Here is a 26,636-nt window from a genome sequence, read left to right as displayed (position 1 = left end):
CCTAGAAAATACAGAGCACACTGCAGACGCCCCATGGATGGGTTAGTGCATCAGAAAGACAAGACAAACAAAAATCAGAAGGACAGAGACTCCAAACAAAGATTTATCAGTTAATAATTGAGTAGTGGAACAGGTCGCTGCAATGGGCTTGTGCCTTAACACTCCTCCATCAGGATATCCCAAGCCCAGGTTGTTGGAAAGAGATGCAAGCAGGTGACCTATGCTGAAATAAAGCTCCAGCCAGAGGCCACAAACAGTGAAACATAGCACAATCCTGGTCACCCAAATATTCCCAGGCTGACCTTAAGGCCGCTCTTCCTAGCATACCCATGCGGTTGCTGAATTCAGTCTCCAGGAGAGAGCCCCTCCCACCAAAGAAAGACAACAAAACCTTACAGAATGAGCTCTCTTATTCTGAGCATTCAGCTGCCATCAAAGACTGAATAGATAATCATTTCAAAATGTTACAAATGAGAAACTTTGAGTAACACAGTTGCATTACAAGCTATTTGCCCACTGGCAACTCAGGTTGAAAACAATGTGTCAAGTCCTATCAGCAATTTTCTTTCATTTAATTGCTACTTCCTCCTTCTGTCCACTGAAGTGTCTCATGGCTTGCTTGATACTCTTAACAACCTTTCATCCCAAATAACTAAGCAACTCAAGAGCAAGGGAGTCAGAAGGGAAGGTAAACAGTCCACTGGTGAGATGTGCCCTCAAAATTCAGTTGTAAATTACAAATTTAAAAAGCTAGCCCTAGCCAGAGCTATCTTGGAATCACTTTACTGCAGTAATCAGTCCTCCCACATAGTAAAAGAACCAGCATGTAATCTGGAGCTTGGTGGCTACTCCTCAGGAGAGTTGGCAAGTTCCTATAATGGCACCTCCCAGACAGAGAAAGCAGGCTCCAGAGCCTGTGTGTGTTTTTAAAACAAGATTTTAACCATTTTGTTTCTGCCTGTGCTAACACAGACATCTCACCTGAGACCAGCCATGTGTTCTAGAGCAGGAAAACTATTCACTGTGCTACTGATTTTAAAGTGACTTTGCCTACAGCCTACTAATATGTAATAGCTGTTAGACAGAAAGCATCTCTGGGTGTCAGTAACTCTGATTCCTTTTGTAAGCGTGACCTCCAAACCATTATGGCCTAGATTTAAAGTCAGTAAGGCACCTGGTGATGGGGACAGTGCTTCCAGTCTGCAGAGACTGCTCGAGGTGGTGTAAAGCAGATTGGAAATGGCACGGGGCTGGTTTTTTGTTTTGTTTTGTCACTATTTAGTCAAGAGACATAAGCTTTGCTCTGAAGCAGCAGGCAGCAGCATGCAGCTGTAGGGAGCCCCCGACCTCACACTTCACATGTTGCAACAAGCACCATTCTCCCTTCCTAAAAACAAAACTTCAGAGTCCTGCAAAGCCACCTGAGTCCCACTGTAACTGTAGCCAAGGGAGGATGGGTCCAGCCCTAGCACTATTCACAAGGGAAAGCATGAGCTGGGGATTGTCACATAAATTCAAGTCTTTCATTTACATAACACCTAAATTCTGAACAATCGACATCCTTTAAGAGTTGTTTTTAATCATGTATTGAGTCTTGGATGGGAATAATGTGTGCAGGCCCATGGAGGCCAAAGGCATCTGATCCCTCTGGATCTGCTGCTCCTGGCCGTTGTGAACTGCCTGATGGGGGTGCTAGGAACTGGTTCCTCTGCAAGAAGTTATGTACTCTTAATTACCGAGCCACCTCTCTCCACCTCTGCCCCAGTAACTGACAGGATCCTAACAAAGCTGGACAAGTTCTACAGTACTGGACTGGCTGTTGCCAAGTCTTCAAGACACTGACCTGAGACTTCTGACATTTTCACCAATGGCAAAAACTTTTACCTGGGTGAAAGGTGTAGAGCTTTACACATACAACACATAGAAAGACATGCAGAGAGAGACAGACAAACAGATACACACATACACAAGATCCCAAAGTTCAAAATAAAGTGAGACCCCAGAGTTCTGTTTATACACACACTATGACCTAAAACACTTAAAAAAAAAAAAAAAGTAGCTTCAGCGACCTCCCCCTGGTATTTTCAGTGTGTCACCTCCAACCCCTCCTCCTTTCCTGAGACAGGGTCTGATGTAGTCCAATCCTCAAATCTGATACATACCAATCCTGACTCTACTTCCTAAGTGCTGGGATTAGAACACACACCCTCACAGCCAGCTTGTGGGGCGGTTGTGCAGCATTACGATCACCACCACTTTACTATTAAACCCTGCACCCCTAGGGGGCAAACTTCCAACACACTTAACACCTTTACTACTGCAAACCGACTTTGAAGTGTTCGTCCCAAAGGAAGCATCAAAACCTCAAATGCTTTTAACTTGTGTCCGGGTGCAGCTGAAGTATGCTCGTGCCAATCACGTCTGTGCTTCTCCCCCACCTCTGGAAGACAGGTACTTACTTATCTGGAACCAAGGCAACTAATTACTGTTTTCTACCCAAGTCCACAAAAATAGACGCAAGCCTGCTGTTAAAGGAGGCCTTTCAATTCCCACTTCCTCTGTGCAAACGATGACAACAGCCACTTCATGCAAACCAACTCTTTTTTCCTTCATTTATTTATCTTCATGGGTGGGCTCACTGACTGGCGTTGTGGTTCCTGTGCAGGAGTCAGAGGACAACCTGAGGGAATTACTCTCATCCCACTGAATGTGCAATGGAGATCAAACCCAATCATCAGCTTGGTGGCAAGTGCCTCACCTGGCTGAGTCAACAGCCCCCAAAACAATCTGTGCCATTTCTAACATTTTGAAAACATGTTGGGAGGGCGAGAAAGTGAGAGGGGATTAATGGCTGGAATCGATGGAGGAGCCTGCCAAATGCTACAAGGCATGTTCAAACTGGACAGGTTAAGGCAGCTCAACTGACACTCGTGGTGACAGGTAACTTCCCATCAAAACCAAGAAGACAAGCAGGCAAGCGCAGCATGGCAGGGTCTGGCTCCAGCCCTTCTCTGCTCTAACTCCTAGGCCCCCGGCAGCAACATGGGAATAGTTTCTCTTCGAGGGTCCTCTGCCAAGGTTGGTTTTAATGTGGACCTGGACCTGGGGCAGTCAGTCAGTCAGCCTGTGAGGTCCAGCGGAGAGAAACTCTTCCCAGGGTGGCTGGAGCCAGCTGAGACTGACCTAGGAATGGCTACGCTCTGCTGCTGCTTCTATCTTCCCAGCCATCAGCAGAGTTTTGGTAATGAGAAGCACAGAATCTTCCCCCTTAAATGCCCCTCCCCACACACACACACACAGTGCGTGGAACAATGGCTCCACCCGTGCCTGGTCTCTTCCCTCCAGGTGACATACGGAGACCAGATCCATGTGTTGTTGTTTCAGGAGATTCTGGACACACACACACACGCCCAACGCTATGGCTAATTCATTTTTTTCAACATCTACACCCACAAACTTCACAAGGCCCCAGTAGGCCTGTGAGAGACAAGAGGCCCTACGATTTCGGGTGGGCTGCAGGGTTGTCACCTCACTCCCATGCATGCATGAACTGGCTTGCTTTCTCCACTGGCATGTAGAGGAAGAAGGGCCTGGATGCATGTCACCCACTCTGATCAGTTATGAGCTGACTCTACCAAAAGCTCCCTAGGTAGGACCCGCCAAATCACCGCGCTCACAGATGGTGGACCACCAGTCTGTTCCTTGCTGAGGAAAGGAGGCAGGGATCAACTGGGAGGAATGTGGGGTGCGCCGGCCAGGAGCTGCACCTGCAGAGCGCCGCCCAGGACCAGGACTGCTATGCCCCCACGCCTGGTCTGGGCAGAGGCTCGCCCTAGCTCCATCCTGCCGATGGGGAGAGCTGAACTAGCACCAGCAAGAGAGGAACAGCAATAGGCCAGGTAATCTTACCCTTGCTCACTAAGGACAAGTGACAGGCCCAGAACTGCTAAAGCCTGTGAGGACAGCATTCAGAATCCCCAGGTAGCTGCAAGGAGCCACCAGCTAATTCACACCCCTGGCCAGCTGGACAAGGCAGGTGATCCCGCTGCTCTCCAGTCCCTAGTGTGCTCACACCGCAGACTGCTGGAGCGCAAAGCCAGGCCCCACCGCTCTCCAGCCTGCCCAGAAGCCCCCCAGCTAGGCTGCCCACCTCTGCGCGGGGACCCTTCGATGCTCTCAGCGCTGGACGAGTGCGTGTCGGCCGGGGCCCTCCGCAGGCTGAAGTAACCACGTGAGCGCAGGGCGCCGCTGCGGAGCGAGGGCCCGCCGTCCCTGCGCGCGAAGATGCCGCTGAAGAAGCGCAGCAGCCGGCGCTCCGAGGCCGCCCCGGGGCCGGCGGCTGCGGCCCGCGCGCGCTCGAGCCGCTGCAGGTCGCTGTTGTCCAGCGTGCGGTTCTTGCTCTTGCTGCGCTCCCAGCGCTCCAGGTCCGAGAGCGCTTCGTTCTTGCTGAGCACCTCGCCCACGTCCAAAGTGTTGCGCTTCTCCGCTGCTGGCTGCGCTCCGGACAGCGGCTCCAGGACGGCCTCCTCCTCGACCTCGTCGTCGGGCGCCCATGCCAGGCTCCCAGAGCTGCTGTGGCGCCTCCCGCCGCTCAGCGCAGGGCTCCGCGGCGCCTCGGGCTCATTCCAGTGCCTGAAGCTGAGGCTCCGCCGCAGGGGCGCGGCCCGAGCCTCCTCCCCATCTGGGCTGCTGGGTCCCTCACCGGAGGGGCTGCCCAGCAGGTCCGTGGGCTCCGTGCCGCGTGCGCAAGGCCGCAGCCGCCCAAGCTCCAGCTGCCCAGTGCTGCGTGTGCGGAAGGCGCGGAAGTCCCAGGCGCGCGGCCCGGCCTCAGGCTCCTCGGCCACCGCCTCCTCCACCTCCTCCTCCAGCCGCCCGGGAGCGTCCGGGGAGCGCGCGGGCCGGGGCCGCCGAGTAGGGCGCGGAGCCGGAGCGGCCAGCTGCTCCTTCCTGACCATGGTCACCGAGATGCGGTAGACGGTCTTCCTGGGGGGCGTCCCGCGCGGCATCGCGTCCGCAGGCGGAGACGCGGGCTCGCCGCTGCCCTCCAGCAGGTACATGTCCCCAGGGGCCGCGGCCGCCGCGCCGCCCTCCAAGGCCCCGCTGCATCCAGCACCGCCGGCCGCCGGGACGCGCGCCGCGGGCGCAGAGCCGGCCAGGTGCAGAACCCGGGCGGGCAGGGAGCGGCGCCCACGCCCCCCGCGCACAGCGAGGCCCGCGCTTTAGGCTGCGGGAACAGCGCCCCTGGAGTCTGCCCGCCCGCGCGCCACGCGGCCCGAGTGCCGGGGTCCGCGCCCGGGGAGCCGAGCCATGGGGGGCCGGGCTGGCGCTCAGGCACCGAACCTGCCTCGCCGGCAGGTGCGGCCTGGGCGAGCAGGGCCCGCGGCGGGCAGCAGCGCCCGCGGATTCATTGTCTAGGGCGCGGGGCCCAAGCGCATCCCAGGGCCTTTTCCTGCACAGCTCGGCGGTCCCGCAGCCTCCGCCTCTCCCGGGGCTCCGGGCTCGCGGGTAGCTGCGCCGGCCGCGGTCGGTCGAGGGGCGGGCGGGCGGCGGTTTAAAATGGAAATGCGCGCCGGGGCGGGGCAGGCGGGCGGAGGCCGACGTGCGGAGACTGAGGGCCGCGCGCCCAGCGGGGCCTGCGGGTCCCCGGGAGCGCGGAGGCGGCCGCGAGCGCGGCGGAGGCAGGCCCAAGCGCTGGGGTGGATCCCCGCCGCGCGGAGCGGAGCGGATCAGCGCTGCATAGTAAACCTATAGCACTTTCAGGGACCTGCTGCAGCAGGGTCATGTGAGGCCTCAAGCTCTAGTGTGGCTTCGAAAAGGAGACTCAAATGACTTGCTGGAAAAGCACTCCCGAAGCTGAGGCAGGAGGAGAGCGAGTTTCAGGCTAATTGGATCTTACAGGTCCAGTAATCCCAGCCCACCCACCTGCACGCAGAGACCAGATCTCAGCAATAACAAAAAATTTCTTTGGAACCTGTAACCCCTAACAGTTAATTCCTAGAAAACAAGAGGACCTGGAGAGATGGATCAGCCCCTACAAAGGCTGATCCCACAACCCACACAGGGGTCCACAGCCATCTGTAACTCCAGTTCCAGATGAGCTGATGCCCTCTTGTGACCTCCAAAGGTGTCCGTGTGTACTTGGTACACACACACACACATACACACACACACACAAATAAATAAATAAAAAATAACTTTAAAAGAAAGGTAACACAAACACAGGGTATTTTCAGGGTATTTGCAGGGTATTTGCCAAAATGCAGATCTGCTACATGAGAAGCAGGCTCCAAAGCAGGAAGTGCAAGTTGCCAGCCTTCTCCACCTGCCATCACATCTCCCTGACTTAGACTTGCACTCGTGAGGCAACAGGAGCTGGCACACTCACCATGAATATTGAAAAGCTGCATTTCACTTCATTCCCAATACACCTCCCAAAAGTGGTCACCTGGGACCCCACCACCATGTAAATATAAATCCCGTCATCCAGCCAGGTCCTCAGACCATCCTGGACATACACGCAGGCTTCAGTCTTCTTGTTTACAGGCTCCAGGAGGAAAATGCAGTCTATACAACACCACTAACCGGATGTTGGCGGGGTCTTCTCCCTGCCTGCAGAGGCCAGCGGTCTCTGGAGCTACATCCAGGCAAGGTACAGGTGGCTGGGCGGGTCAGGCATTTCCGACGTCTCTCCAGCCAGTCACTCTATAATCTCACCACAAAATTTTGGGAGTATCTATTGTGTTCATGTCAGTGAATTGGTGTAACCATAGGTCAGGTTCTCCTGAAAGAGACTACAGTCTAGGAAACCTGGATTCTAAAGGAAAATTATTAAAAAAGTTTCTACATGACTCATTTCCTGGCATGTAGGCAAGCGCACGGATTAGACTGTGTGTGTGTGTGTGTGTGTGTGTGTGTATGTGTGTGTGTAGGAGCATGTGAAGGCCAAGGGTTGATGTCATAATCCTTCCCCAATAACGTCGTATGTTAAGGCAGGGTCTCTCACTTGAACCTGGACTTGGCTGGTCTAGCTAACCAGCTTGTTCCAGGAATCTCCCAATTTCTGTCTCCCACGTGCTGAGATTCTAGGTGGTCTGCCCTGATGTTTGTAGTCTTCCCACTAAGCCTTCTCTCCAACCTCTATTTTATCTTTAAAGATACTTGAAAACATAGCTAGCCACCACCAGGGGGTTCTAACTCAATTACGTGATCCCTGCCATCAGTCATGGGCAAGGCGTATATACCTTCTGTTTGCTGGTCTCTGCAGTGGTCCTTCAGACACATCGTTCAAAGCTCAAGGCCATCTTGGCCTCAGTTTCAATAAAACAACTCACTCTGATAAAACTCAAGAGCCACTAACTTACACTAGGGTGATGCCAGGCATGAAACATCTATTAAAATGTCTAGATCCCTTCAGTTACCAGGATGTTGAGGCTCAGCCTATGGGTGACAGTGAACTTTGAGTGAGAATCTTAGTGTCCATGCCTGCACCAATGTCTTTTGTTTAAGTAGCTTTATTAGCAATGAAGAGCAGAGAACATGAAAACATTACTAGGCTAGACACCATTAAAAATTAAACAAAACCTTGGTATGATAAAGAAGTATTATTAGCATATTTTCATTGGTTCATTTTTTTTTTTTTTCATCAGAGAGTATTACACTACATGCAAAAAGACAAGGCAGGGACTCTTGCCTCAAGGAAGCCACAACTTATAGAAATGATGTTTGCAATGGCAACAGTAACCAGCATGCCATCCATCTAATAAATCAGCACCACCAGGACCTGGCAACAGCCTGACCTTACAGCACCACCAGGACCTGGTGACAGCCTGACCTTACAGCTTCAGCTACACAAACGTACAGACCACCAGGTCTGTACACTGAGATGTGGGAGCTGCCCACTGTGGAAGGCGAGAACCTTGCTAGAGGCAAAGGTAGAGATTCAGCCCTGTGGCCCACCAGAGCTGGGGGCTACCTCTCAGTGGGCAAGAATAGGGCTTCTTTCAAATGCTGATGTGAACCTTAATAGTATCTAGCGCAGAGTAAAGACAGGAAAATACATTTCCCTTATTACCTGAGGCATACTTAGAGCCAAAATGAGTTTCGAGGGGGTCGGGGGAGAGTTTATTCCTTTAGCGCTGTGTTTTTCAACCTGTGGGTCACAACCCCTTTAAGGGTGGAATGACCCTTTCACAGGGGTTGCCTAAGACCATCAGATATTTACATTACCGTTCATAACAGCAGAAAAATTACAGTCATGTAGTAGCAACACAATAATTTTATGGTCGAGGAACTGTATTTAAGGGTCATAGCATTAGGAAGGTAGAAAACCACTGCCTTAGAGCTTAAATACTAGACTATTACTGTCGGACCATTATTCTGCTGTGGTATGGAATCCACCCCAGATTTTGTGTGTTGCCATACAAGGCTGCAGGCTGCAGAGTCGAAGAACCCATTCTATCCACCTCAGATGACACACAGTCTCCCAGGGAGACACAGAGCACCTAGCCAGCCTAGATGCTGCTCTCTCTCAGCACTCCACTCAGGAGGAAGCACGGGCTCCAAACACCAGTCCAAAAGGCTCCAGGAAGGCCGAGATGTCCCGCTCATATCGCATGGCCTCTCCCTGCAGCCCTGGAGACTTGGGCTCTCCCAGTCTCAGAAGACACAGGATCCTGAGCCTGTCACTCCAAAGCCTAAATCCCCTGCACAAAGCCAGACCTGCCTCTGCTAAAAGAAAATGCTTTACAATGCATGCTGAGTGTTGCCGGGGCATTTTGTTGGGTGTTCCTAAATGGATACTACCAGACCACATCTTGGATTTTCCACACACACCGTGTAGCATATCACCATTTTGGATCACACACATACAAAGTGTGTCCTTGATCTCTTTGCTCCATCCTTCAAAAGCACATGGGCAGGGCTTGGGCACTGCAGGGACTCAGCAGCCTAAAGAAAAGCCGTAGAGAATCCAAATAGTCCTCGCAATCCTCTAGCCAACTCCTCACCTTGGCAGCTGGCCACCACCCCAGTCCTAAGCTTGTAGGTGCCTTTGGCCACCCTCCATGACCTGTATCCAGAGCCATGTCTAGCAGGCCATCAATTAAGCCTACTTCATGAGCATTAGATTTTGCCAAGTATTGGTTAGAGCATGTAAGCTTATAAGGGAACGTCTCTGCAAGTCAGCAGAGAAACCATCTGCTTCACAAGGCCAACTTTCCAAAAAATTACAATTTGATAGCTAGTAATCAGGCTCACAGTATCTAAGATTCATGTCTGCTGGCAACAGAAATCACCATGCACGGTCCTACCCTGGCCTGGGCACAGATGCCCAGAGCCACAAAGAACTACTTGCTGGGTCTCAGGAGCTATCTTCCGGTAGCTGGTACCAGACAGGGCAATGCTACAAAGAGAAAGACATGTATTTATATTTGACTGTCACTTAAGATTTCAGAACTTCTCAGCACGAGTCTTGATCCCACCACAAAGGCTGATTCAGATTCTTATTTGAGACTTAACATGATGCTTTGGATGGCCTGTGGACTGTACCCACCTAGGATGCTGCAGTCTACGGAGACCCCAGTTTTCACATTTTATACACTGAAGATTGCAAATAAAATCATGCCAGGCCTGTTATCCCAGCTCCTTGGGAGGCTAAGATAGCAGGGACTGCAAATTTGAGGCCTATGTGGGCCACAAAGGAAGTTCAACTTCCTCTGGGCAACTCAGCAAGCCTCTGTCTCAAAAGAAAACACGAAGATGGGTTGTAGCTCATGGGGGAATATCTGCTGTATAGCAGGCAAAAGGCCCTGGGTTTAGCAACCACATCCATCTCACCTACAGATGTAAGAAGAAAGGTAAAAGGAGAGTATCTGATCCTGATGGGTTATTCAGGAAGGAAAAGTGTGCTCTTCTTCAGGGCAGGGTCATCCTGAAAAAAGGAAGGTCATCCTGGTCCTTCCTACTCTGTTCCTCCTGGAGCCACAAAAGCAAAAGCTGTCAACAGGCCACAGACCTGGCTGAGTGTGGCCAGACACCTGCAGGCAGTGTGCCTCTATGGGCCTTTCCATTGTGACTGGAGGTTCTTGGTTGTCACCTTAGTGAGAAGGCCACCACCTTTTAGACGTTAACAAGGAAGGAATTCTGGTCAGGGAAACTTAGCAAACCAAATTTGGCTTGGCTCCAGAAAAAGGGGTTTTGACCTCCACCTCCTGAAAAGGTAGCATAGTAGGGACAATGGGGTACCAGTTTCCCAATGTGAGGGGAAGGACAGTGGAGGACAAGGGATCCTTGTCCCTGGCAGTATAGAGTCCAGCTCAGTCCCAAAGATTCCTAGATGTCAGGTAGCACCATGGAAGATGACAAACACACCTGCATGATGAAGTGGGCAGGACCCTTGGCCTCTATTTGTAGGGGGCTCAGCCACCAAGCAAGGAAGATCCAGCAGCCCTACCAGGTGCTGACAGACTTCCAACACGAGGTCAGCCTGTGTTGGTCTGCTGCTGCTGCTGCTGCTGCTGCTGCTGCTGGTAGCACGTGCATGGGGCCTAAAACAGTCTAAGGAAGTCTCATTGCCGGGAGAGGGGGAACTGGCAGGGCAGAAGGTCACAGAGAAGTAGGAAGCTATTTGCTAAGGGAAGTAAGTAGTCAGTGGCCATGGTGCAGGGCAGGGTGACCCTAAGAGGTCCTAAGAGGTCCAGGCTGGCCATCCGCAATGCTGTGACACTGAGCTGGCCAGTCCTTTGTTACAGAGCCTCCTTACAGGCTCCGGAGCACCAGGCTTGTCCTCTACCCTCTTCTAAGTGTTGTCAAATGTCCCCTGAGGACAAGAGTCCCCAGGAGGTGCAGACTCTACACATGATCAGAAAGTAAAGGACACTCACACCCTCCCACCTCTGCATAGGCTAACAGTATCCAGCAGCTCGAACAAGAGAGACTATGCCCCTCCAGGAAGCAGCCATACAAGAGAACAGCAATAGTGAGAGACATCTAACCGCCCAGCATCCTCTGAATAGAGTCTCGTGGCCATGAATAAAATGCTGGGAGGGATTTTGTAGAAGTCTACACCTAGCAACCATTAACTCATTTCACTTACAAAATAGAAAGACCATCACTGGGCTTCTTCAAAGCCTTGGGATCTCTCACTGTCACCCCACAGAGAGGCCATCCAATGACACTGGAAACCAATAAGGAACAGAGGGTAACAGAGCCTTCTGCAGAAGGGCCAGAGAGGAGCCCAAGCTTCTGAACACAGCCTGGAAGAGTACACCCAGAGGTCAGTCCCAAACACCATCAGAATCTCATCCCTGCCTACATGGCCCAGTGAGATGCTGCTGTCTTCTACCACGCTCTGCAGAGCATCCGGTAAGTAGGTTCCCTACCACACGAAGACTTCTTCGTGTCGCTGAAGACGGAAGGCACAAAGTCAGATCTCCAAGCCATCCCTTACGGAAATGAATTCAAACAGCACTTAGCTCAGCAGCTCCTACGTAAAGGGGCTCCCCGGGGGCTGTGCATGGCCACAACCAGAGCATGCCAAAGGAGTCCCACTCCATCTTCCCTCCCTCCAGCCTTCCGTGCATCAGCTCTGTGTAGGTGCAGCCAAGGAAAAGAAATGTGGAGGCGTCAACAGGAGGGACACTCCCCTAGATGACTATGAAGCATGTCCTGGTGTTGTGTTATCTCGTTCCTTAGAGGGCTGTAAACATCTACCCCCTTCTTCCCACCACAGTCCAACACAGGGAACTAATGGGTTGGTCAGGCGCTTTCAGCATGGGTGAGGGATTTACTCGTAGGGTGCAGGTAACCCCAATGCAGCTGCACCACCAGAAGGTCCTGCCCCAGCATAGCTGATGACCTCCCATAGATGCAGAGATGGGGGTCCCCTCTCTGGTGGCCTTCCACAGTCTGTTAACTCCAGCACCTGCTGAGACTCCAAGGCCATGTGCAATTCCAACAGAATTACAAACGACGGTCTAAAGCACAGGACAGAGTAACAGATCCAGTGAGAATCCTCCTCTGTAAGAAGTGCACCTCTATGAAGGAGCAGCAACAATTAAAGGGGCCTGGTCTTGGGGATCTTGTGCACAGCTGCTCCGATGAAGATGATGGCGGCTGGGCAGGGAAGAGGGCACTACTCAGCAGGTGTTAGCAGAACGCCAAGAAAGAAATCCTTCTGGGCTGCCTCATCTTCCTGCATTGGGAGGTTTGACAGGTTTTCCTAAGATCTGCTGACCTCTGAGATTTAGGTGTCCTGACATATATAACGATCAAAATCAAGACCCCAAATGATGCCCTCAGTCTGAACAAAACCAGTTTCCAGAGGAGCACATTTTGACAACACTTCTGCATCCCAGCTTGGGTTCTCCAGAGAGATGTGTAGAATTTTCTGACCAGAGGTTTCAAGGGTTCAAGGGACGGGACGATCCATTCTCTCCCTCTCCATGTCAAAAACAGAATGTCTAAGCTGCCTATTTAAATCCCACCACCACTAACATACACACACACACACACACACACACACTTTCTCCCTCTCCCCCATCCACTCCCTCCCCCAAGAAGCTACAGGGGAGTAGCCCCCTCTTACGTGAGCTCCTTGGAAGAGAAGGACAGGTCCCCATATCCTGGCTGACACTAAAGAGAACACATTCATGGCTTCTTATCTACCTGCCCCACACCTGCTCCCAGGGACCCTGTGCAGAGATCAACCTAAGCTTCTATGGCAGCAGGGCATGCAGTGGGGGTGGGGCTAAGGCTGAAGCCATCTCACAGCCACTGTACTTCTTCCCCACATTCTAATGCTCAGCTAGCTACCTGTGACCCCTTCCAAACTTGCTACCAGCTCCAAAATCTTCCACAAAGGAAGACAAACTGAAAGAGAATGGTGAGCTAAAGAGAATGGCCACCAGTCCTGGGCATCCCAGGCGCTGTAATGGTCCTCCCACCAACTCTGCACTGTGTCTCTAGGAGTGATGTTGAAGATGGAGAACTGGTGGCCACACAAGACGACAAAACTTCCAGGATACGGGAACTGTGGGCAGTGCCCTCTGAAGTAGGAATTCCAAGACAGTGCAGCATGTTTGGTAGCAAGAAACACATAAATCAGGAGCTAACTCCGCGCCCCTTCACCTCTTGTCCCTCCCTCTAGACCAGTCCACCACAGGACAACCACCACTTCACTCTCCCTTCACTCCAGGCCTCCTCCCAGAAGTCACACAGGTGGCGTGCCCGAGCTGACACTGCCCTCAAGTCCCCGCATTCTCTTCTCTATCTAGCAAAGAACAGGGGACATCCCAGGCAAAGCAGCCACTATCCTACCTGCACCCGATGACTCCAAGAGGCCACAGCCAGCCATGGCCCGGAGAAGATGCTCGGAAACCCTAATTCTGACATGGTCTTTGGACCAGCACAGACCTAATCTGGGAGCAAGTCCCAGCCCATCACCATCCCTGGGAGGGACACTCTGGGACACATGCAGCAGCAGCAAGACGTGTCACCAACCTCTACTGTGATGATAACAGGGCCTGGGCGCCCACTGCAGCCCTGGCCAGCCCTTTCCCCCTCCAGGGATTTCAGGCTGCCTGCCCCCTCTGAGGATGACCTCGGGTCATATATTTGAGTTGGCAAATGACCCTGTGTTGTCCTCTTCTCCAGCAGACTCAGTTATGTCCACAGAAAGAGCCCTCCTCGACCTGCAGGCCTCCCCTCCAGCAACCAGTCCTCGACTCTAGTTAGAACTAAGTCTTTCCTCTCTAGGGGATTTCCCATCCCCTCATCCATGCCCCACAGAAGGGTTCCCAAGCCAAGCACTCGGCTCCCCTCCCAGAAACGGTCCTCGGCCCTGCTATCAGGGCTTCCTGGTATACTTTTGCTCAGTAACTATGTCTTGCCTGCAGACCAGAACTTACACTCTTCAAGTGGCACCAAGCCTGACACCTTGCAGAACACCCTATAGAACACAGTGGCTGAGGCCAGGTTCCCTGACTTGAAAGTCACAGACCCCTGTTACCAGAGCAAAGGGGCCCCAACACTGAAAACATGGGAGAGCTGTTGACAATCAAATGGACAAACATGACCTGGTATGTAGAACACTGACCAGGGTTTCATGCAGGTGCCTTCCCTACTTTCTCACACTTTACCTCCTTTCTCATTCCTAACCATGTCACACCCCACTGACTCCTTGCTGTGACAGCAAGACAGAGCTAAGTCAACTCATCACTAGAGCCTAATAAGTCACTAGATAAGTCAACTCATCACTAGAGCCTAATATGGAGGTTTTTCTGCGTCCCTGGCCATCTTCTTCCTGAAGAATAGACTCTCTTCCTGGTGTCTGCCCTGGGAACTTAACCTTACACCTCAGGGGACAGCAGCTTCCCCCTGCCCACTACCAGTTTCCTGACAGACAAATCCTGCTGGCAGGCCTCTGCAGGGCAAAAGTCCTGTCCCAATCATGTCACAGACCAGGTCAGCTGACTTGCACTGTACCCCCATGGTGCCCCTTTTCAGACCCCCCCCTCCCACAGTGCACTTCAGCACTGCACGGAAGTTTACCCATATAGTCTCCAAGTGGTTAGGAACAGACACAGGGAAGGAAAGATGGTGAGTCACTTCTTCCCTGACCACAAAAATCCTCAGCGCAGCTGACCCTGGGTGGCCGCCCTCTGCGATAGCCTGTTCCTCCCTCAGTGGAAACCATGAAAACATACTCACTTCGTGTCGGGGGGTGGGGTGTTGGTGAGGATTTCTCCAAATGTCCATGGAGAACCCAGGCCTTGCTTCATTCCAGGGAAAAGGGTGCTGGGCCTAAGGGTAGGGTGCAAAGGCTTTTGGAAGGCTTTGATATTCAGATCCTAGTTGGGCACACAGTAGGAACCATGATAGCCCCAATCCTTGGCATCCCTAGGACTGGAAATGGCTGTCTGATCCATCAAGACTTGACTTTCACGGGATCTGTAGAGGATCTGCCCAGGGCTCAGAAGAACCAGGGAAAAAGAAGAAGCTGGAGCCACTTCAAAGGAAACTGGCGACAGCACTGCACCAGGGCTGCTGGGACCTAACTTCCTCCGCACCCAGCTTTGCATGCTTTCTCACAGTCACTGCTGCCTCTTCTCCGGGACACAGCAGGCTCTGTGAGGGGAGGCTCCCAGAGAAAGAATGGAGACCTCACCTGCTGCTCCCCTCTCTGTCAAAGGGTTTCCAGAGAAGCAACAGTTGCTGTGGCGACATTTCAGGGTGAGAGGGGGTGGCGGAGAGATAACAGAATGTTCCCCTGGGGACATCTCTCAGGAAGACTCAGGAGAACTCGGGGGTTTATTTTTGCCCAAGGGTAGCAGGAGCCTAATGCAGCCATCACTGAACAGCAGTGTGCCGGACACACTGCGCCCAGGAAAACAAGTTTCTAAGACCCTCAGTTTGTCTGTACCTTCGCAGCATTCCCAGGCTGCCATCAAACACCAATACCAGCAGGTCAATGTAGGGTGCACAGCACTGCCAGCCCAGCGTGGCCAAGGACTGACCTAAGGAGGAGGCAGCATGTAGCTATTTCCTGTAAGAAGCGTCTGGAGCACTTAAGCTAATCTGATTCAAACAAGGTGCAAGAAAAGAAAACGGAGACTCCTTCCAGCAAAACATCTCATCTCTGGAAAATAAGATCACTGCCAACTGAGGGTCATCACTGTTCCCAGCTCTCACAGCCTCTCTGCAGCCAAGCTCCTATTAGGGCTCAGCCTGCCCCTCCTGATGGCAGGCCCGTATTTGAGAGAACATTCAAGGGCAGGTGTGGCTACTATTACCCCTGTTTTATGAATAGGGAAGGTCACCAGTTCTAAGTGTGCCTGGATCACACACACACGATGGAAACTGGCTGAGGCTCAGCAACTCATGGGAATCATCTTCCTATTTGCTGGGCCACCCTGTCCCCATCCCGAAATCCAAGATGCTCCAATGCCTTATCTGAAAGAGTGCATCCCATGTTACAACTTTCCAGAACTAATGCGATGTGCTGTCTCACTCATCGTTTTGAAGGGAATATCCGTGCTCATGACAGCTGCAACTTTGTTACCAATATGTCTGATCAGTGGTCAGCTGAAGCTGATGCAGAATCCACTGAGGGGCAGTGATTCACTCTGCTGGCGTAAGTGTAAGCAGGAAGAAAGAGGAAGAGGAAATGGTGAAGGGGGAGGAATGGAGAGAAAGAGAGGCAGGAAGCTTGGGGAAAGAGGCTGCAGAACAAGCAGGCAGAAATGGTAGCTGAAGGAAAGCATGGAAGTCAAAAGACCCAGGACTGGAGGTAAGGAAGGAGGAGACCAGACCCAAGCCCTAAGGTTAAGCACAGGCCCCCAAGATCTTACCCCAACCTCTTGCCCTTACTGAGCTCCTGGAGTAGAGCCAAGCCCTTGTTGGCTTTCTGCTGATTTCTGTCTTAACCCTACACCTACTCCTCTTCCCCATGACCCTCAAGTCCACTGCCAGGGTATCTGCTGTCCTGTCCACCCTACCTACACAAGGCCACGTGGGGGCCCAGACTTTACCGGGCAGAGCTCTGGCATTCATCCTCCCAGGCTCAGCCTCCAGCCTGGAAGGCAGCAAGAAGGTCTCCCAATTGCCAACTTCCCTTCCCTAAATCGGAAACACTCACTTATAAAGCCATAAATTCTTTCCCACAGAGGCATTCCGGATATAATTAGAGCCCTACCCAGGCCTGGGCACGAGAGGAATTGCTTGTTCCTCTGAAGACATACAGACCCTTAGGTGCCACGAACAGCCACTTTGTTACTTCTGCTGGTAGAAGCCCTTTCAGTAACAAAGATTTTGAACAGGCTCTGCAGGGGGGAGAGGAACACCAAACGAACAGCTTTCATAACTAGGGAGCTGTTCGACATTTTAATGGCCCTGGCTGTGTTAGCTAGGGCTACCACAACAGAGTTCCCCAGGACCTTGGTTTCCATGACAGGTGGAAGAGTTTCATGGCTCTGTAGGGTGCAGTCCAAGACCAAGACAGGCAGAAATCAGGGTCCTCACTAGCTCGTGACTGTTGTGGGCCACCTGTGTCACATGACCCCCTCCATCCCTGTGCTGCATAGCCTCCCTGTGTTTGTCATGCTCTGATATCCGTAGGGCCATCAACCCTACTGCACAAGGGCTGCATGGTAAGCACCCTGTTTAAGTCTCTCTCTAAATGCAGTCACATTCTGAGGAAGTGACAGCTAGGATGGCAGCAGGGAAGCTCTGGGATACACACATGCAGCCCACCATCTTAGTTATTTTTCTTGTTGCAAAGTAACTGACTGAAGTGCCTTAAGGAAGGTTTATTGGGGTCAGGGCTTAGGCGCACCAGAGCATTGTGGCAGTAAAGCAGGAAGCAGCTGCTCACACCACATCTGTAGTTCTTCATTTTCTGTTCAGTCTAGGACATCAACACAGGGAATGGCACCATCCACATTTAGGGCGAGTCTTCCCACCTCAATGAATCTATGTAGACAATCCCTCACAGACAAACCAAAGGCTTATCTTACAGCTGATTCGAGATCCTTGCAGGCTGACAATACCTTCATAATGTCTGAATAATACCAAGAGCCTTTTCCCAGTAAACACTCAGGACAACAGCAGTATAGTCATTGCCCACACTCCCAGCAACTTGCAACTGGAGGTCACCTTGAGATGGCAGGGAAACCTCTGGTCTCTCGGGATGAAGCCCCACCTCTCCACTTAGAAGAAGCAAGGGCCCCCAGGAGCTCAAACTCGCCGCCATGCACTTGGGACACTAGGAAGCAAACTGCAAAGGGGTGGGTTAGGGCAGCTTATCTAGACTATCATTTCCACCTCCTGATGAAAGCCGTTAAGAGTCCCTTACAGCAGGGGCGTCTTGCTCAAATGTTGTAATTGTGTTCAGCCATGCCAACCACAGAATCCTGTGCGAGGCTCCCGCTTTGCTCTGAAAACTGGACAGCTGCAGCCCCACAGACTGCAAATCCAGTCTGAGGCTGGACCCCAGACACAAGCACGTGGGCCTGCCCTGAACAACAGCTGCACCTTCCTGAGCCCAGGTATCTGCCCCCACCAGGGCCCGAGGAACCAAGACAGATGGTGGCCACATTCACTGCCTACATGTGGCCTATGAGCCGGCAGCAGCCCTGGAGGCGTCAGGCTGGAGGCGTCAGGCTGGAGGCGTCAGGCTGGAGGCGTCAGGCTGCAGGCTGCAGGCTGGAGGCTGCAGGCTGCAGGAGAGGACGACCCTAGGATCCTCGCAGGGAAAGAGCTGTTCCATGGTCTGCCTGCTCCGGACATGGTATTTTCTTGGCTTTCTTGGTTGAGTTATGTTGCCAAGATAGTTATTTAGTTGGAAGCACCAAAGCTGTAATCACTGCCAGCCAACCCACCCCCACCCCACCCCTGCTTCTTACAAATCCCTAGAGCAAAATCAGGCTCTTACTCCAGCATCAATCACCGCAGGGCAGGCAGAAAAATGCCACAGGCATATGGGCATGCACACACGCGTACACACACACAGGGCGGGGAGAGGTACAAACAGGGGACAGAGACCGACACAGAGAAAAGGGAGAAGACAGACACGCAAAGGCCTTAGAGGTTCCCCACTGAACACGTGCCCTGCTCAATGAAATGTGCTAAAAATTCATGCTGGCACTACAGCTTCCTTCCTCAGCAGATAAGGAACCCTGTTCAATGCACCCTGCAGAGCAGCACACACTAAGCCAAGGCCCTGCCCCTGCCTGACTCACACACAGAGAAGCCCTGTGGCTGCCTTTAACTGATGAGATGGGAACACTCAACACGGGTCTGATAACCCGGCCACCTTCATTCTGGAAAGTGGGGATGGAGAGGGCAGCACTGAACACGAGCAGGGGAAGGGCCCAGGCCAGCACACACCTGCCACCGAGCTTGAGTCTGAAAGACGTCGCTGAACTCCACTGATCTTGCAGTCGCCTCTAACCAAAGCCAGGACCTCACTTTTGAGCCTGCCTGTTATCATCTTCACCTGTTCAGCCCTGTGATACACAAATGCAGCATCCCAGGTGCTGACCCTCCCAGTGGAATAAATCGCTTTAAAGAACAAAAGCAGAAGCCACAGCCTGCCTGTCTTCCAGCACCTGTACACCCCAGCAATTCCTGCTCTCAGTTCCAGGGTGAATTAGATTTCAAAGCTCACATCTGCTTTTAGATCTACCCTGACCTTGTACTTCTAGATGAACATACAACTCAAAGGAGTGAGGGGGCTGCTCTGGATACAGAAGTAATTAATATTCTCTCTTCATGAAAGACGTTTGTTTGAAATGATAGGATTGCATCAGAAAGCCATTTTCTTTCCAAGTTCACTGGGCTGCCTATAAGAATGCAAATCACGGTGACAAAGACAAGATGAACTGGACCCATACTGTTTACTCCTTGTAATTATTTGACTTTGGCCTAGACACAGCTGGGAGGAACAACTCCGAGATCCCAGTAGACTATTTTGGATATTTTTATTCTAATTTGGAAACCATTTGCCTACGTGAAAATAAACCAGAGGTCCAAGGCAGAGAGCTTTCTGATCAAATTATAATCAAGCAATGATATGGGGGGGGAGTGCTCGGAAAACTCCTGTGGGCTGGATCAGAAGCCTGTCAACCCGGGTGGCTGGGGGCGCCCTGACTACTAATAACTACTAGGATCTAGTGCACGTCACTTTGGATGTACCACCACCTTGGGATGGCTCATCTGAGTGTACCCACACAGGGATCTCCCAGGACGACCTTCACCCTGGCTGACCCTCCTCTTCACGTTCGTGTCTGTGTGAGGACAGTAGTCTGCCTATGATGGTCTCCTGTCATCGTGCCATCTACTGTGGCGATAATACACTGCTCAGGGAAAATGAGGTTCCTGCCCAGGATTCCCCTGCTGCAAAGGCTCTGATGAGAGGACACCCGACCAGCATTAAACACAGATCTGTAAACCTTCCTCCATAGCCTTCCTTCACCCATGCAAACCTCTGCAGAAGTGCGCATCCACCAGACAGCAAGGACGGGAATCTTCCCTGGGTAAGGTACATTAATGGCTACTTTTCTGTTGGTTATGTTTGGAGACAGGGTAGCCAAGGATGACCTTGAATTTCTGGCATTGCTGAGTGCTGAGACTGCAGGCATGCACCATAACTCTCAGCTTCATGTGGCGCTGGGGACCAACCCAGGGCTCTGCACATTAGGCAGGTGCTCTGCTGAGCTAGAACCCTAGCCCTCAACAAAAGCTATTTTTAATTTTAAAACTTGGATGCAAACCGGCATTTCAACAATTGTGTTTACGCTATGGGCAAAAAAAACAAATGGCAAATGGCTTTGTAAAGCTATCTTTACATCTAAGCTCTGTGATTTGCTGGAACCAACCATTTTTAAATCAATCTTGAACAGTTTCCCCTCTACTGAACCCATCAATGGAGGGTAGGTGGGGATAGACCCAGCTGAACACGGCAGGTCCCAGGCAGTGCACGTACCTACCTACCTTTTCATTTCAGAGAAGCAAGGTCTGTGTGCTCTCAGCAATGGGCACCATTCTCATGGGAGGGAGACCAGCTTTGAGGGGCTGGTGATGACCCATGGCCAGGGAGCTAATTCAGGGCTGAGGAGAGATTCTAAGACATAGACACCCGCACCCTGCAGAGCAGAGTCAAAGCACCGTTACCAGCAGTTTCTACCCTTTGTTAAAATCTAGCCACAGGCTCTCTTCCTGTGACATATTGGGGTTAGAGACACCTCACAGCCAGCAATGTTGCCCTCCAACTGCACTGCTGCCCACTGACAGGTACCTGAGTAACTTGCTAGGCCGGTATTCATCCAGCTTGACAGACTAACCAAGCACAAAGACTGCAAACAGGAGACCTTTGGGTGGGAGAAGAGGACCAAATGGCCACGGTGGTGTTCCCTGATAAATATGGAAGTCAAGACCCACCACAGGCCACAGGAGCCAGTGGGGCTGCACCCAAGGAGACACTGTGCCTTTGATCAAGCTGAGAGCCTGTCAAGAAACTCCCTGCAAATGATTCACAGAGGGCTGGTCTGCTAGACTCTTGCCTGGCCCAGGTATCTTTTTAAATGAAAATAAGCTGGCCCCAACTTCACCATCATGTATAGTTATGAACCCTTGGTCTTCCTGTCCCCTTTAGGCAACCATTAGAAAACAAGACACGCCAGGCTGAGACACTGTCCTCATGGGCAGCCCTTCACTCTAATGTACCTGCCTATCCCTCTGGGTGGACCCATGTCAAATGCAAACCGAGCCAGGGTAGGAATCAATGGGAACCAATCCACAGTACAGTAAACATCTAATTACTTTCAATTTCAGCAAACAATCCCTGGCTCAAATCCTGGGAAACTTTTCTATAATCCCATTTCCAAACTTGGGAGAGGTGGGCAGGCCCCAAGCTAAGGCTGCTGAAGATACGAGCCCACCCATCACCCACGCTGCAACCACCGGTCTAGACTCTCGAGTCTTCATGGTGCCATTTCTAATCTTGGCTTCTTCCATCACTAGAGGTCTCTGAGGTGAAGGGGGTTTGTCCCGTGAGGACCTTTGTGTTTGTATGGTCTGTCTGAACTCTCTGCACATTAGGGACTGCTGTCTGGGACATCACCACAGACGAATTGTCTTTAAACGTATCTAAACGGAGATGCAAGGGCACAGCACAGGAACACTGGAAGACTCCATCTGGTAGGGAAATAGGGCGAGCGGGTTTTCTCAATGGTCCTGGTGCTCCTCCCATCTCACCCCTGCAAGTCACTTTGCATCTCTTCCGCCAGACTCCTCTGCTGCCCATAAGGGAATCTTTACCCCTGCAGTCTCTACTGGAGCCAGACTTCCTTCTCTGCCTCTCTTCTTCCTTAAAGCCTGGTATTCTCAGAAGTCTCCCATGCATGTACTAACCAAGCCAGACCCTGCTTGGCTTCCGAGATCAGAGACAAGCGGTCGGGGTGGGATGGCTGTGGGCTCCCACCCTTACTTCTACAGCACGCCCTGGCTCTTTCCAGGACACTGTCCTTGAACGCATTCTTCTGAAATTTTCACTCACTTAAAGCTGAGCTCAGAGGTTTGTAATCTGCAAAACCACACTTTTCCTATTCAGAAAATGAGTAGTTCTTTTTTATTTTATTTTTTTCCTGTGCCCCACTTGCCAAGGAACCCTCAGCAGAGCAGGAAAGAGGAGAATATGTGAGTTTATAAGACCCCAGGCCTTGAAGGCACTCAGGCCACAGTGCATCCCCCTGCCTAGAACCAATAGAGAATATACTCAGCTAACACATACCATGGGAGAAAGGGGTGGGTGGTGCGTGGGCAAGTGGCTGGAGGCATGACAGTCACAGCTCCCTGCATAGCAGCAGCCAGGGCTACCTTGCAATCTCCCTGTGCATCCCCCAAGCCCACTGGATTCTTACTTTAGCCTTTTCAACACAAAGACCACCCTGTGACCAAAAGCTTATTTCCTAGCTAGATATGATGGCTCAAGTAAGTCAACGTTCTGGAAAGGCTGAACTAGCAGACATGCTGTGGATCCAAGGCCAGCATGCACTGTAGGGAGATGTAGGGTAAATCCAAGGCTAGCCGGGGTGATACAGCAACCAAGCCAACCAGGCTACACAGAAATACACTGTCTCCCTTCCTCAAAAGAGAAAAGCCGCCTAAGTAGCTCCCTGATGACAAAGTGCAGCCGCACTGTTTCATTCGCTGAAATCTGTCCCTTGCGAGTCCTGTAACCCAAGCTGGACACTAAAAGGCCTTTCTCTTTAAGTACAAGGCACTCCTCAGTTGAAAAAAAAAAAAAAAAAAAAAAGAAGGTAGCCATTTCCCAATGCAGGAGCTGATGTAGCCCACCTGATTTCATGTTCTAAGTGCCTCCCAGAGCTTCGGGTGAGCAATTCCCAGCAGGCCTGAAAAGGCCTGGTACAGACTAGACTTCTCAGGGAAGGCTGAAGGCTAGAGTGGCCCTTGTGAGGCCTGTCAAAGGAGAGAGGTGGACACTGTCAGTTCCAAAGCCCTGAACAACAGTGGGACAAAGAAAAACCTGAGATTCTCACTAGCGGGTCAGTAGAAGTGGGAAGCAGTGAGGCAGAGCATCCAGACAAGGAAGGCAGGAGAAAGGACAGACACTCCTTCACTTTCAGCTATGTTCTCTCCCACAGTTAAATGCACAGACTTCTCAATGCTGGTTCACAGCTGCTGGCTTTCCTGAGGCTAGCAGTGGAGATGGATGAGACACAAATCAAAATCAGGTACGCTGACCTTACCTACGCTCCTTGCTCCTTTGTTGACTGTCTGTGGGGAGGGAAAAGAACTAACTGAGCTCTGAACTCAGCCTGATGAGAAAGAAGGGCATGGTTGGGTGGTGATTTAACAAGAACAGAAATTGAGGGGCCTCTAGGCTCCTTCCCAAATCCCCACACACTGGGCCAGGCTTGAAGCTAAATAACAAAACAGTGATATGATTAGAAGCAAGGGAGCAGCTGAAAAGAGTGCTTGGTACCCCGCTGCAGGCCCTGGGTTCCCACCTCCACACAATTTTTAAAAATAAAATAGGATGTTACACAGATGGCTCAGCAGGTAAGAACACTTGTGGAACTAGCCCTGGCAAGCTGAGTTTGATTCTTGGAAGCCATGTAAAAAATTCATGGCACACATCTATAACCCCAGCATCCCTACAATGGGAGGGAAAAGCAGGGACAGGAGAATCCCCCAGCAGCTCATGAGCTGGGTATCCTGAGTATGAAGCCTGAGAGAACCAAGAGGTCCTGCTCACAGGAGAGAGCTGACTACTGGAGAGTTGTTCTCTGACACCCCCCCCCATAAGTAACGTTTTAATGCTGAGAAGAGACTAGACCAATTTGCTCGCTCATGGGTACCCAAAGCTCAACACTGCAAGCAGCTGTTAGGCCCCACAATGTGACACTGGAACTGAAAACCTCTACAGAGTAAGCTCAAAGGGACTGTGGGAGCTAAGATGCTCACACCACTTGGGGACCCTCAGGTGAAAGGCTCAGCAGATCATCTGAATACCTTAATGGCAGGGTGGCGAAGTACCCAATTACAAGCTGATAATTACACAACCCATTTACGTGCAGTTGTAATCAGACTTTTCACCTTGAAAGCCAACAGCTGCTCCCGAGTTCCTAGGAAGTACTTACTGACAGAAACCTTGCTTTTTTGTGACCATGAATTTTCTCCTGTCAGAGCCATCTTGGAGCCCAGTTCTTGGCTTTTATGAACACTCTGCTTTATGTAATTCAAGATCTGAAGGTGACCCCACTGGGCTGCACCCCTACTAAGATTCCAGCACTGACCGTTCCCTTATGAAAGAAGTACGAAGGTGGAGAGATCAGAATACAATGAAAAGCTAGAAGGCAGGAGATTGACAATCCCCTGGACACAGGACAGGCAGGTCCACTGGTCGGACTTCAGCTAGAACCTAGCTCATGGGATGCCCACCAAAATGAAGAGCAAGACCTGATCAGCAAGGGACAGCAAGGGATATCTGATTTCAGTCAATAAAATTATCCCCCAGTCACACTTAAGAATCAACCAGCCACCTGCAGCTTAGGCTCTGGTAACACAGGGGAACATGGCGAAGTGGGCTGGGAGTGTGACCAACCACCTTGCCATGGATTGTGCACAGGCTGTAAGAGCTCCGAAATGCAGGTTCTGGACATGGTCTTGTGATGTGTTCTTTCCTGGTGTATGTAATACAGCACCTTCCGTGTCCTCCAGAATCTACAGGGTCTCTTGCCACCATAGCAATGAAGGGGTGGCTGCTGCATTCTAAAGCACTTCCTCCACATGGTAAATTTCAGGTGACAATGTCACTCAAGAAGTACAAACACTCTCAGATCATCCTGTAGGTCCACCCGAGCATAACTCTGTCGCTTTTCTCGGAGTGGGGTCAGAAACCCATCATCACTCTGTTGATACCGAGCCTGGAAACGTGCACCTTTCAGCTGGCTGTAGCTCGGTAGCAGGGTGCTTGCCCGGCCTGCAGAGGATCCTGGGTGTGATCCCCAGAACTGTACTAAAAAGGTTACCTTCCTTTAAATGCTTGAGAGTAGGAACAGGGTTGGAACACTTCTGTTCTCGCACACCCTCACTTGGACTAAGGCTACCTCTGTGAGAAACTCTAAGTCAATTGTGTCAGCCCATCTTTTACTTTAGGTACAGTTAACCATTGTTTTTTGTTTTTGTTTTTTTTTTATTCTAATTCCACACTGCCTTAAGACAAGACACAAGTCCGAGGCTAGGGTCTGCTGGTGTTGCCTGCCCTACTACACCTAAACGTGTTTTGTATAAGTGAAACCTGTGAACGAAGCAGAGGTGAGCAGAGATTCCTAGTGTTCAGTTGGAGGGGACACAGTACAGTGTAGAGGACAGCACTGGGCACCCATCGCCCACTCTGATAACTAACGCTCTAAGTGGACTGCTTATTCAGAGCAAAAAATGATGGATGCCAATGAGGAGCTGCTATGGGATAAACTGGGGTGCACCCCAGCATTACACTTGCGCAAGTACCAGGATGTCTAGAGGATAAACATTAGGCATGGACTCTCAGAGAAGTCCCCACAGACAGATGGATATCCGCAGACCCGTCACCTGGCGAGGATATCCGGAGGAGGCCTTTTGGCAGTGTGCTCTCTTCCCTCCTTCCCACTCTCCCTGTATTATCTAATCAGGAAGAAATCCGACTGTTCTTCCACGCTCACCCCATCCTCTCCCCCAGCCTCTAAGGACTACATCCAGCATTTCCCTAGCAGTACCTGCAGCAGCAGCAGCAGCAGCTTCTGGAATCACAGATGTCATCTGCACGGCTAGCACCGTAGCTCCCAACAGTCCCTCTCTGTAGAACGTGGAGCTGCTTGGCAGTGCCCAACCTCAACAACATGGCCAGCGAGCCATCTTCCTCTCCACTCCAGACCTCCTCTGTGACACGGCCAAGGAATATAAGTGGTACACACCACGGCTTCTGTCTCCTTAGGGATCATGCTCCCATTTGATTGGATGATGTGTTTTTCTTTGGAGGATGATCAGAGAACAGAGCAGACCCAAATGTGTGTGTGAACTCAGATCCCGGGGACTGTATAAGACAGCGCACAGGGAAGGTGAGTAGATCTTCCAAGGCACGTTTCCAGGCTCGGTATCAACAGAGTGATGATGGGTTTCTGACCCCACTCCGAGAAAAGCGACAGAGTTATGCTCGGGTGGACCTACAGGATGATCTGACCGGCCCCTGTGATGGGGCTAGCATTCCAGCGACTTTCCCGGTGAGACGATGCGAGTCTTACTCACCAACTATCAACAGTGACAGCTACTCCTTTCTGTCACATCATGGGTATTTTCCAGTTTCCCTCACCTCCCCATCGTACTCTCCTCAACAGACACAGCTGCAGTTTAGTGGTACAGCACACGCTTAGCATCTGCAGAGCCCTGGGCTTGATCCCTAATACCAGCCAATAAAAGCACAGGGGAAATCTGGCTTTGGGGTGTGTGTGTGTGTTTTGTGAGTGTGGTATGTGTGTGGTGTGTTAGTGTGATATGTGTGTGCGGTGCGGCCTGTATGTATGGTGTGAGTGTGTTATGTGTGTGCGGTGTGGTGTGTGTGTGTGTGGTGTTTGTGTGGT

At 51.5% G+C, this 26,636-nt stretch overlaps 1 protein-coding gene across 13 annotated transcripts in view; it reads right to left on the bottom strand.

Moving 5' to 3' along the window:
- Agap1 (ArfGAP with GTPase domain, ankyrin repeat and PH domain 1) overlaps positions 1–26,636 on the bottom strand; it is a 435,843-nt gene that overhangs the window by 314,460 nt on the left and 94,747 nt on the right. For 3 of the 13 annotated variants that reach the window (XM_021650394.2, XM_021650395.2, XM_060368821.1), the window contains exon 1: positions 4,151–5,627. The exons of 6 other annotated variants lie outside the window; for them this stretch is intronic. In XM_021650394.2, coding sequence (XP_021506069.1) covers positions 4,151–5,057 — 907 coding nt within the window. In that variant the 5' untranslated portion in view covers positions 5,058–5,627. Of the gene's footprint in view, positions 1–4,150; positions 5,630–26,636 lie in introns of those variants that run through there. 4 more of the 13 variants (XM_021650397.2, XM_021650393.2, XM_060368820.1 and 1 more) reach the window with 3 other exon arrangements.

This window comes from Meriones unguiculatus, chromosome 15, assembly GCF_030254825.1.
Source record: "Meriones unguiculatus strain TT.TT164.6M chromosome 15, Bangor_MerUng_6.1, whole genome shotgun sequence".
Classification (NCBI taxonomy): domain Eukaryota; kingdom Metazoa; phylum Chordata; class Mammalia; order Rodentia; family Muridae; genus Meriones; species Meriones unguiculatus.
The sequence above is the reverse complement of the archived record's forward strand: the minus strand, read 5'-3'. Positions and strand labels throughout refer to the sequence as shown.